General features: G+C 39.0%; 1 protein-coding gene across 7 annotated transcripts in view; it reads left to right on the top strand.

The window, feature by feature from the left end:
• The window catches only part of ATP8A1 (ATPase phospholipid transporting 8A1), a 232,689-nt gene that overhangs the window by 124,308 nt on the left and 95,260 nt on the right, over window positions 1-13,121 (top strand). For all 7 annotated transcript variants that reach the window (XM_058722721.1, XM_058722723.1, XM_058722720.1 and 4 more), the window contains one exon: window positions 11,388-11,526. In XM_058722721.1, coding sequence (XP_058578704.1) covers window positions 11,388-11,526 — 139 coding nt within the window. The remainder of the gene's footprint in view (window positions 1-11,387; window positions 11,527-13,121) is intronic.

Below are 13,121 nucleotides of genomic sequence, written 5' to 3' on the forward strand. Positions count from 1 at the left end.
TAAGGGTCAACCGTTTTTGGCTTCTTCTTTGGCTACTTTATTTAGTTAGTTAGTTAATTAGTTAGTTAGTTAGTTAGTTAGTTAGTTAGTTAGTTATTTTAATTTTTATTTTTGTATCTGTTTTTATTTTTAGAGACTGCATGAGCAGGGGAAAGGGGCAGAGAGATAGATGAAGACAGAGAATTCTAAGCAGGCTCCATGTTCAGCACAGAGCCCAAAGGGGCTTGATCCCATGACCCTGGAATCATGATCTGAGCCCACATCAAGAGTCAGATGCTCAACCGACTGAGGCACCCTAGCATTCTTTGGCCACTTTATTTTTTTTTTTTTTCAACGTTTTTTTATTTATTTTTGGGACAGAGAGAGACAGAGCATGAACGGGGGAGGGGCAGAGAGAGAGGGAGACACAGAATCGGAAACAGGCTCCAGGCTCTGAGCCATCAGCTCAGAGCCTGACGCGGGGCTCGAACTCACGGACCGCGAGATCGTGACCTGGCTGAAGTCGGACGCTTAACCGACTGCGCCACCCAGGCGCCCCCCTTTTCTTTTTCTTTTTTTTTTTTTTTCAACTCTTTGGCCACTTTAAATGAGACGTGTGGATTATGTAGTCTCTTTTTTTGTGATTGCATTCTGTTTTTTTGGGTGGACCATAATATTAGACTTAGCATGTAGATAGTGAATTTTAAATCTTTCTTCTAACAGCAAAACCCATTTAGCAAACAAAGTATTGCCTGAATCATAATATGTATAAGAGATACAAGCAGAGTTGCTCTGATTAAGGGTGGAGGGGTGGAGAGGAACCCCAAATTGGCTCTCCCCTCAGCCTCAGCACCTTGCCCTCATCATGGTCAGTGAGAAGCTTTTCATGAGTCTGGGCTTCACTGAGCACCTTTTGAAACCATATAATATTCCATCTGTGTGTGAAATTTTTAGAAAATGTTCTTCTCAAAATACTATAGATTTTCAATGCTTTTCAGTTTTGTTAGGAAGAAAGAGGACATGCACATGAGCGGGGGAGAGGGGCAGAGGGAGAAGGAGAGAGAATCTTAAGCAGGTTCCATGCCCAGTGTGGAGCCAGAGTCAGGGCTCAATTCCATGACCCTGGGATCATGACTGAGCTGAAATCAAGAGTCGAATGCTTAACCAACTGAGCCACCCAGGTACCCCTCAATGCTTTTCACTTTTCAATGAAAAACCATATCGTCACTGTGGTCCCTGCACAAGAGGTTTCTGAACATATTTGAATTAATGATGCAAAATGCCATTGACATGTTAATGGTAGTATTACATTAAAGACATTCAAAATTTGAAAGATTCGTAAAGCTTTTCCTGAAAATGAGAATGTTTTTAATATGTTACAAAATAAGTGAAAATTTTATAAATAAGGTTGTACTTTTAAACCCTACTCACTATCTTATCCCTCCAGTGTTTGTTCAAAGAAGTAACTCAGTTTTTGAAATTTAGTTAAAACCTTATTCCTTTGGGTGCAGTAACTCCTAGCATAAGCTGAAAAAATATCCAAATAGACCAAAAACATCCAAGAAGATAATGACTTTGGTCCCTTGGCACAGTGCTTTGTTACTTTTCTTTCCCAGCAATCTGAGCACTAGAAAGCACTCCCTTCATCCTCCAGGGCACTATAGGAAAGAAGAATGTATAAGAGATTTGAAAAAGTCCTCTGGATACCATTATCCCTACTGACTATCGTTAGAGGAGAAGTTTTAGGACTTTTACATCCATCTGTAAATATCAGCATCATCTCTGCTCATGGTTTGGACTCCAACCCTTGTATTCAGATGGTAAACTTTTCAGGATTAAAAAAAAAAAAAAAGAAATTCTAATGCTATGGGTTGTTTCAAGATGTTCCTGAAACATCTTTTTTCTGTTACCAATGGAGGCCAAGACGCAGCATTGATTCCTAGGAAGACAAAATCGTACAGGAACAAGAAGGGTCATATGGTTAAAATGCAAAAGGGATTATTAGAATCATATTAGATACTTGAGGTGTCCTGACCTGGTTTAGGAAGGGGAATTGTAGCACCAATTTGGATTTTATGGACGGTAACAACTCTGCATGTCTTTACCACCACTTCTGAGAACCTCGTTTCCCCCTTCTTCAGACAGTATACCTGACTTGCTTTATGTACTTTAACCTTGCTCTTTTGAAAAACAATTCATGTATTTGGACTTGTAATTTTAGATTATGAAACCACCTATACTACGCTGGTCTGCATTTTTAAAAATCTGATTTTTAGAATAACATTTAGAATTCATTTGTATGTATTTGGTCAGGAGAAATTACAGATAAGTAACAGAATAATTACAGAGCTTTATGCTTCATTAGCAGTGGTTTCCCTGAAATTTCTCACCTTGTTCTTTGATCTGTCACTTTACATTTATTCTAACGTCCTTCTAAAACAATTTTTTTTTTTTTTGCCTCATCTTCATACTCTGCTGCTGGGTTCCCTTGAAAATTTATAGTACAGAGGGCTCTGATCTTATCAGGGAAGATTTTCTAATTAAAACATTAGCTGAAATAGGAAGGTGTCCCTTCGTGGTAAATATAGATTTCTGAAAATGTTTTATATTTATTTGCTTCAATAGAGAAATGCAATTATATCTTTAGCATTACACAGATTACCTACTGATCGCATCTAGTGTTTATGAAAGCAAATTATTTCTCTTGAGCAGTAACCGAAAACAGAGTGAGATATAATAGTGGGCAGTGATTGAAGCCGTATTTCCCTGGTGATCAAATTGGTGTTTTCTTTTTTCTTCCTGTTATGAGGCATAGATTGTGAAATATGTTTTTAAAAAATAGCAACTTAGCTGATGCAGTTTTGTTTAATAGATTATGGTTCAGAGAAGATCATTTCAGAGCTTGAGAGTAATCAAGGTAGGGGTGCCTGGGTGGCTCAGTCGGTTAAGTGACCGACTTCGGCTCAGGTCATGATCTCACGGTTCATGGGTTTGAGCCCTGCGTTGGGCTCTGTGCTGACAACTCAGAACCTGGAGCCTGCTTCGGATTCTGTGTCTCCCTCTCTCTCTGCCCCTCCCCCATTCATGCTGTGTTTCTCTCTGTCTCTCAAAACTGAATAAACGCTAAAAAAATTTTTTTAAAAAAAGAGTAATCAGAACACTGCAACTTTGACAATCTAGCTCTCCTTTGAATCAGAGAGCAATGTTTTACACACATTTGTGATTGCTGTAACCTGTACCCTCCACTAGATTGAAGCCTCATGAGAGCAAGGACTGTTTTTCTCGTATTCATCACTGTGTTTCCAGTTTCTGCCTGTCTGGCCCATGTTGACTACTGAATAAATATTTGATGAATAAATAAACGATTCAGTTAAATAATTTATTCAGAAGCTAAATTTATTTAGTAGGTGCTTGCCTAATGAAAGCCTGGCCCCTATTGCTAATGTATGTAGTCCATGTTTTCTTCACATGGAGGATGTTCGTGTCACATGTGTTGTCACTAAGGATTAATTTAAGGATATGTCGGGGGAAAAAAAGAGCTAATAATTCTAAAGAATGCATTCTGTAGAAATGTGGTCACAGCCATTTTGAAAACTTCCTAAATTATTTAACCTATGAACGTGACAAGCACACGGTTGAGAATATTCATCAGCAGACGCCTGGACACATGGCGGGCTGAGTTCTGGGATCTGGGGCACAGCAAGGGAAAAGGACCGAGAAAAATCCCTCTCTTCGGTTTCAGTGGGCGGAGACAGGCAGTGCACTTGTAAACTGAAAAATGAAGTTCCAGACAGGGCTTAGTGCCCCGAGCACTGAGATGAGTCCCCAAGGTCGGACCGTGAGGTGGAGTGACCTTTTTTACATTATCTCCTTAACTTCCCCCTCGAACGTGGCTGACATTTTTGGGACTTCATGAAGACTTCTTTGATGTGGTGTGATAAATAGATCAACCATGACACACAGTGTGACTAAACACAACAGTTTAGCACCCTTCGCAACACGTGGCAACGAGTGGTTTAGAGGATTCCTAGAAAAATATAAAACTTAATGGAAAACAGGACTTTTCTTGAGCATTTATGACTGCCAAGTTCACAGTAACTTCTGTATTAGAATGTAATGCTTTTTCAGATAAAACTACCACTTCTATTCTTAGAGGCTGCAAATATCCCTTTCATTTGTACTAAAAAATGAAATGTACTAGATGAAAATTTACATGATGTACTGGTGATTTCATGGTTTAAAATTCCAGTAGTTTCCTGTTTTACTGTTTGCTTAAGAATATTTGCAGCCTGTCAGCTCATCCACTAAGACCTGACACTTTCTGAGCATTTACTAAGTTCCAGGTCCTCTGCTCTTTACCCTAATTACTTAGTTAAAGGGCCTATAAAAGTGGAGTACACGAAATGATCCGTTGGGGTGAGAGAATGTTACAACTTCTGTTACTAGTTATATTTGATCTCAACTTTTTTATAATTTCTCTTTACTCTGCAAAGTACAGAATTTATTGATATTAACAGAGTTTGTTATACAAAAATAGAACAATGTCCTAGGTAAGCACTCAACATTTTTTCCTAATATACTAAAAAAAAAAAAAAAAAAAAGTTTTGAGATCATTTCTCAGAAAGATCCTATTCAGTCTGTGTTAATTGGCCTTACCTTGCTGATTTAGAAATTCTTAGGAAAGTTACTTGCTGAGGGATACATATCCAGTGGTTGGCAGAGCAGGGATTCAAATCCCAGTTCGGTCTTAATTCCAAATCCCATGTTAATAAACCATATGTTATTCTGTGGGTGTGGCTTAGAAGAAAGCAAGAATGTATGTAAAATATGGTAAACTTGAAAAATAAAACGTAACCAAGTGTGTAGCTGCCTAATCACCAGATCAGCACTTGAGAGGCATGGCATTGTTAGGACATGTCCCCGTAGTAAACGAGATAGCCTCTGTGCATCGTTTTCCTTAAAAATGAAGGTAGAAATTTGTGTTTCATGATTTTCCCTCAACTCATCTTGGGAATCGTATTTAAAGTACTTAAGGTTTTCTTAGTACTCTTTCTCTGTTTACATGCTTCTCCTTTTTGGCCCGATAGATCTCTTACGACGAGCCTTTTGCGGTAGGCTTTCCACACTGCGTATTGCTGCCTTCTCGCCCAGAGAAGATGGCTGTTGTTTTTGCAGGCTACACCCAATCGCCTCTCAAATCCTGATTCCTTTCAGCTGGGTGTGTGAATTCTGACCTTATTTGGCAAGCCCTTGGCTGCATGAGAGCTCAAATATGATTTCCGTGGTTCACAAAGCACTAAGTTAAAATCTACTCCTTGGCCTTGGAAAAATTAACCGGTTGCACGATTTCTCCAGAAGCAGGCAAGTGAGCCATTCCAGTGATTTAATGCTCTTTGTCCTAGTGTTCTGTAGCCCCACTTACACTGGAAGGAAAGAAGTATGAGATTCTGCTTTTTAAAATAAAACACCATTGTTGTATGCTAAACGAGGTTGAGAAGAAAAACTACAAGAGTGAATGTTGACCAGTGGAATGCAGAACAGAGAGGACGCTGGCAACCTTTGTGAGCCAGCATTATAAAATGACTAAGAATCACATACCCACCAGCACATCCGTATTCCAGGATTGCCATATTTTCAAGCTGAAAAGAATGAGGACTGCCATAACCTCTTAACTGGTCTTAAGGCCTCTATTTTTCCTAATCCATCCCTAGTTGGCCACCAGTACACTTTCTGGAATGTAAATCTGATCCTGTTCCTCTTCTAAAACTCTTCTCCAAATAACCTTTGCCTTTGGAACCCTGCACATAACACCCAGACCCTTCCATTTCCATTCCCTACCAGCTTTTCCAGCCCCATCTTTTTCCTAACTTACTACTCAGAGTTTGAGACTACTGATCCAATTTCATCCTTAAAACAATCCTACTAAATTAGTAGTCTGTAAATCACTACCACACCTCGCTTCATGTATTATTTCCATATTGTCTGAATGGCAACGTCTCAAGTACAATATGCTTTTGCATACTTTCTGCCTTTGCGCATGTGATTTCTTCTGTTTAGAATTCCTTTGCCCATCCTTCCCCCACCCTGGCTCAGCCTTAATTCTTCATTTAAGGTCAAGTGTTAACTCATGTGGGATTGGGTTTTTGAGCCACCCAGACTAAAGAAGGTATCTCTTCCCCATGTGTCTCTTTTGTACCTGCAGAAAATGTTTTGTTTACTTTTAAGGTAGCATATAGCATATGTGATATGATCATTTGGGGAGAACACTTTTTCTCTGACGGTAGCCCTGTATTACAGTTAAGAGATATTTGTCTGCAGTTTGGGATTGCAAGAAGAGAGAATTGGGACCAGAGGATCTGAGGTCAGGCTAAGAAAGAATGGTCGGATTTGGACAAGGAAATATCCAGAGCAGTCAGTCAGGGTGGAACCCAGTGCAAAAATGGGCTGCTCACAGCATTCTGCACCAGGGGTCTGCAAACTCCAGCACAAGGGCCAAATGCACCCACTGCCTAGCTCTGTAAATCAAGTTTTATTGGAACCGAGCTACACCCACTTGGTTACACATGGTCTTTGGCTGTTTTCATGCCACGACAGAATTGAGTAGTTGCAGCAAGCCCAAACCCTACAATATTTACCCTCTGTCCCTTCACAGAAAAATGTTGTCAAGCTTACTCTAAAAAAGCAGTTGTTGTAGTGAGGTCCTCAAACCCAGAGCATGTTACCATTGCACATTCCCAGGCTTCACCTCAGACCTACTCGATGAGAAATCTGTGTGTAATAAGCCCTTCAGGTGACTCTGAAAACCACCACTCTAGATTCCTGGCCCCATGGCTAATTACTTGGGGCTTGATGATAGCCAGGCAGCCGGGGTCTAAGAGAAACAGATACCAGCAAAAGGAAAGGAGGTACAATGAGAAAACAAGATGAGGGGGAATCCAAAGAAGAATCTCTAAGGGTACATTCTAAAATAAAAATTTCCTGCAGAGGAAGGAACCCACTGTTGTATCCCACCCTCTTGCCCAGAAGTACCTGCCCGGAGTATGTCTGTGAAAGAATGAGGGCAGGTGTGTGGGTGTGCTTGGAGAGGAGCCAGTCCCAAAATGGGATTCCGGAGCCTTCCAGTGGAAACAAATAGGTACCCTTAGCAGGAGTGGCTCTGGGCCGAGTCTGAAACCCATTCAGAGAAACAAAGTTATTACCAAAGACTGAAGAACAGATACAAATGTTTAAAAACCTAATGATTTGAATAAAATCCTAACTCCTTTAATCTCAGTTTTACTTCTCGTTCTCTACCTTTGGGTATTTATTGATTCCTGGGACTTTGTTCGCACCGACGTAGCTCAACTGTACCTCTGTTTGACCCTAATTTGCTCAACCTCCCCAAAGCTATTAACTGAATTAATAGATGTAAAGCACTTAGCAGTGTCTGGTACATTCTTTCTAGTAAGGAAATATTTCATCTTCCTGGTCACAATCTTATTTCATACTGAAATATAGGTTATTCTAGTATTTATCTATATTTACTCCAGTAGGAAAACTTTGCTTACCAGCATTCTGTCTTTGTCTTTAAAGAAGCTTCCGCCAAATAGTCCATGTCGTAATCTGAAGCCTAAATTGTTTTTTGAGTTTGATTATTAAACTCTTTATCATTTAGGAACATTATCACAAACTTTTTAAAAATACAAAGAAATCTAAGTACTAACCAAACATTTGCTAATATGGTAATAAGTCATTCTGAGGTTCTGTTATTTGGCAAAATATACAATGAATGGGAAAAACATAATTTCTAAATCCATCATGATACATTTTACCATACAGGTTTTAAGTACTCTGCATGAAGGCTTTTATCTTGACTAGGGTTGAAATTTTACAATTATGTGCCTTTTTAAAATTCTGCCTACTTTATGAACATCTGAAAGAGAAAATAAGATTGTGGAGGGCTTTACTGGGTGAATAAATATTATTTCATGATTTTTCAGTGATAATTAAATCTACATTATGTCCAAGAGTCCTCAACCTGAAACCTTTATAACTTTTGGCATAGTGACATTTTGAAAGTAAAATTAGTGTTGCACTTTTTTTTTTTAATTCCATAAATGCCAGGGGAATTTTATCATGTTTCAACACTTGCTGAATATGTAATTCCCATAGTGCACATTAGTGGCCATCTGTGTAAGGTAATACGTGTTTGGGATGAAATTGATTACGGCTTAAACACTCCTGTGTTATGATCAGGAAAAGCACGCAAAGTTCACATCTTTTTTTCTAGTGGTCATTATGTAGCTAAAGATATTAATTTCCAGGGGCAAACAGCCTATCACTCAAGATCTTAATCTCACAATAAATGACACCAGGGCCAAAGGAAAGGAGGCTGTGGGGCCTTCCACTAAAATTAGTAAACGCTGTGCTCCAGGAGCTCTTAGGATAAAAGAAAAAGTAACAGGCTTGGGGACACAGTTTTTCTTTTGTAGGCTTCAGGGTAGACCCACTGCAATTTTGCTGCATATTCAGAACTGTTTCATTACCCTTTTGAGAAAATCCTGTTATTAGAGCCACCAACACACCCCAGGTTAGCCTGCTTGTAATTTTTCTCCGCATGCTCATTGCTGGCCCTGCCTCTTTAGTCCTTTATATTATTTTTGCATGGTTTAAAGAATGTCTCCTTTTCATCTGTGCAAAATCAGATGCTTTCCTTCCTTCAAATATGGCTTCAATGTGATCTCACCCATGCAGTTATTTTGTTTTTATTAGATTCGTGCATGGTAATGTATGCCTGTAGACTTCTTGAGCTCATTTCTCCCCTTGGAGCTACAAGATACACAAATACACTTGTTTATGTATTTCTAATGAATGCGTTCACATCTTGACTCTCCCATTATCTAGTTACCTCAGGGTTTTGTGAGACATTACCAGAAAATAATTTTTTAGTTTAGAAAATTTTAAGAGCTTGTATTACTGGACTGTCCCCCATGATCGTTAAAAAAAATCTTATCATGCTTTCTGTGGATTATTTGACATTTGAACACAGGTATATTCTGATCTTCCCTGGGATGTGGGCCAGGATCATTTAGCTGCAGATGCCCCGAAAGTAGCTGAAAGAATGGATAGAGTCATTGTCTAAACGTTGAAATATAGCCATTGTGATGTTGGCATAGTTGATGCTGAACTGTGCTTCCTTTGTGTTCTTGAACTTCTTGATGATAATTATTCATCAGGTTATGATAGATTTCAAATCTGCTTCCCATGAAAGATAATAAAATAATACTATCTCCTTAAAGAAGGGAATTTGCCTTCCTGTCTTACATATTATAAACTAAGAAGTCATGCGCCAAGAGTATCTAATAGCTATATAATGTATTTGGAACATATTGAAGAGAATGTAGTCTAGACTGCAACAGTACTGGATAATATCTAGATTTCGGAATCTTTCTTAACTTTTTTTTGTCATTCACTCAGCAAACACTGAATGCTGACTGCCAGTGTTCCAGAGATACAGTGTAAAGGTGAACAAGATGTGGTGCCTCCTCCCGAACAAAACTATGGGTCGTACATTTAAACAGTTAATCTGAATATGGTACATTAAAATGAGTAAAGACAAGCAAAGTTCTGTCAGAGCACCGTAGAGAAGAAGACTTGTATTAGAAGTACAGCTTCAAGGAAGCAGTTAACTTTTGAGACTGGCCTTGCAGGATGAGCTGGGTTTCCCCAGGCAAAGCAGTGGAGGATGTGTGTGCCTCTGTATACGTACATGCACACAAAGACACATGCACGTATACATACACACCTGTGCACATGCACGCCCAGCTATATTTAAGCATTGTGGCAAAGACTGTTGGCTGACTAATTTAACACCCGTTCCCATCCTCCTCTGTCTTGTCATCCCACTATGGAGGCTGGAAAAGCTCAGTACTGATAGTGAAGCATGGCCATGGAAATATAAATAAACAAAAATGGCCATGTTTGGAAATCTGCTAGGGACTTTTAGAAACACTTTTGCTTTCAAGTAAGAGATGGATAGAGTTGCCATTGCCCCTTATTCTTGTCTTCAGTTGTGTCAGTGATAATTATAGCTGTGGCAGCCACCTTGAGACATTGAGAAAGTCTTGGAAAGTGACTTGAACTGTCAGTCTAATGCCTGTAACTGCCTATCCCAATACAACTTAGGGAAGGAAAACCAAATCTTCATTTAAGCCATTGTTAGTTAGACTTTTTCTATTATAGCCAGAAGCATTCCTAAGTAATATACCCATAAGCCCTCTCTCACTCACTCATGTTTGCTTACATATATTTTAACCTTATTTCCCATGCCTACCAAGACTTAGGACTAATTTTAAACTTACACTTTGGTAAATAGTAAGCAGAACTTCATGTTAGAAGAAAGAAGATGGAATGCTTTCTTTGTTATGACCAATTTAGACACCATCCTTAGCACTTGATTTCCCTTATATCTATACTGTCCTTGTCTGGTGTTTTAAAATAAAAATGAAGGCAAGAAGGGAGAAACAGCTTGAAAAGAAAGATAAATGTTGACATAGAGGATCATCCTGGTGGTTAGGTTACAGGGAAAATCCAAGAATCAGTTGATTGTGGCTTAGTTTGTCAGTTTGCATTCCTATGTATTTAGGACCAAGAACCATCCCCTGTACCTTTGTAGTGAGCCAGGTTTCCCTAACAACCGAAGAGTTGTTCTCATTTTTCCTCTATTTAGGAAGATGAGAGTAGAAACCATTCTTCTTTCAGAGTGATTAGAAGAGCTTTCTGCAGAACATATTATGTTCAGTCTTGTATGAAACATACCAACTAGTGAGCAAGCAATCTTTAACGGACTCTGGCCTTCCACAGCACAAATATGGAGTAATGTGATAATTACCCAACCTACTCTTTCTTACAGAGACTGATGCTGTCGCTTGGTTTATTTCTCTCTTCCTCAGCATTTCTAATTCCCTGCTATGTGTACGTTTTCTGACACTGCATCAAATTATAATTTAATTGCATAAGCATTTATTTTTTCATAAGCATTTATTCCTACTCTTTTTCAAACAGGTCGTGAACACTGCTTCTTTGCTGTGTTGATCTTCCGTAGTTTTTGTTGTTGTTTTTTTGTAGCTGCCTGCTCGTCTTTAACTTCCTTTTGATTTCTCCCTTGTGTGTGGCTTTTTGTTTCATTTTTTGTTTTTGTAAGAATCGGTTGCCTACCTTAGGAGTAAGGTAATATAGGTATCTTCAGTTTCATGTCAAAGTACTGGATGAAAGTCAGGGATCCTTAAGAGAAAACTCAGTGGGATACTTGCAATTTACATCAAAGTCTACATATTACCATTAGTCTCTGAAAAACATATACATACTTTAGTTCTTAAAGAATCTAAATGGGTTTTCTTCTTAAAATTTTTGCCACTCATTTTCCCTAGAATCTTCAGCTACTTGGAGCTACAGCCATTGAGGATAAATTACAAGATCAAGTGCCTGAAACCATAGAAACTCTCATGAAAGCAGACATCAAGATCTGGATCCTTACAGGGGACAAACAAGAAACTGCCATTAACATTGGTAATTAACCTAATTCAACCTTTAAATCGTGACGCTTTTTAACAGTTTGACGTATTTTTAGAAGATAAATTTGAGATATTTCAAGATTTGAAAGATTTGGTTTTGTAAGATTTCCATATTTATAATATTGTTGGGCTTATCTGTTCATTTATGGTCCCAATGTCCCTTTAAATTTGCAGTGGTTGTATATACCTGCAAACCTCAGCTCTTGCAATCACAAAGTAACCCTCTCTCACCTTTCTATCTCTGCCTCCCCCCACCTTCCATCCATAATTGACACATGTAGATAACATGTCTGCAGTTGTCTGTGAAAGTCTGGAGATAGGGACTGTGGCAGACTCGTGTATTGGCACTTGTTTATGTGACCAAAGGTTATTTCTGAGATGGGAGGTAATGTTGCCAGCTTTCATTCATCCTGCAATCGTGTCATTTTTCACAAAGAGATTTTATTAGTCAGCTCATGTCGCCATAACAAAATACCACAGATTGGGTGGGTTAAACAACAAGAATTTATTTCCTCGCCGTTCTAGAAGCTGGAAAGTCCAAGATTGTCCGCAGGTTTGGTTTCTCCCGAAGCATCTCTTCCTGGCTTGCAGATGGCCGCCTCCCTACTGTGTCCTCAGCTGGCTCTCTTCTGCGGGTACACACTCCTGGTGTCTCTTTCTCGTCTTATAAGCACACAAGTCCTATTGGATCATGAACCTGCCCTTCTGACCTCGTTTAACTCAATCTTCTGGAAGACCCAATATCCAAACATTATGGGTTCAGGTTCCAACATGTAAAACTAAGGAGACACAACCCTGTGCATAACAGAGGTCTTCCTGACAAGAAAGTTGGTATTTGGTTTAAGGCCCGTATACCAGTAATATGCAAGGAAATGTCACTTTTTTTTTCTCTTCCAAATTCAGTAATAATAGTTTGCCTGAGCACTGTAATCCCTGACATAGATTCAACCTCTGGATATAAATCCTATGAATTACATCCAAAACTCTACCAAAGTGGAAGAAACCATTCAAAGGTATTGACAGCATGAAATCACATTCTTAGAAAGTCCGTATCAAGTATCATTATTTAAGCAACATTTCGCTAGTACTCCTTTTAGAAATTTTAGTAATCGCAGCATTTTGTAAATATAAAACTACAACAGAGGGGCGCCTGGGTGGCTCAGTCGGTTGAGTGTCTGACTTCGGCTCTGGTCACGATCTCGCGGTTTGTGGGTTCGAGCCCTGTGTCAGGCTCTATGCTGACAGCTCGGAGCCTGGAGTCTGCTTCGGATTCTGTGTCTCCGTCTCTCTCTGCCCCTCCCCCACTTGTGCTCTGTCTCTCTCTATCAAAAATAAAAAAGAAAATGTAAAAAAAAAAAAAAAAAACTACAACGGATTTATAGCAAATTGCTGGACGTAGAGGACAATTAATTTTTAAAAGATGCTAGTATAAGTGTAAATCTATAAGCCAAACAAATGGTTAATTTTGATTACAAAAAAAAATTTTGATTACTAACACTGGTGTTAGACACAAATGGAAAGATGGTGTACAAGAATACGTTAGAGTTGGGAGACCTGAAAAACAGAAATAGGCTGAACAAAAAGCATGAT

Source organism: Neofelis nebulosa, chromosome 3 (assembly GCF_028018385.1).
Source record: "Neofelis nebulosa isolate mNeoNeb1 chromosome 3, mNeoNeb1.pri, whole genome shotgun sequence".
NCBI lineage: Eukaryota > Metazoa > Chordata > Mammalia > Carnivora > Felidae > Neofelis > Neofelis nebulosa.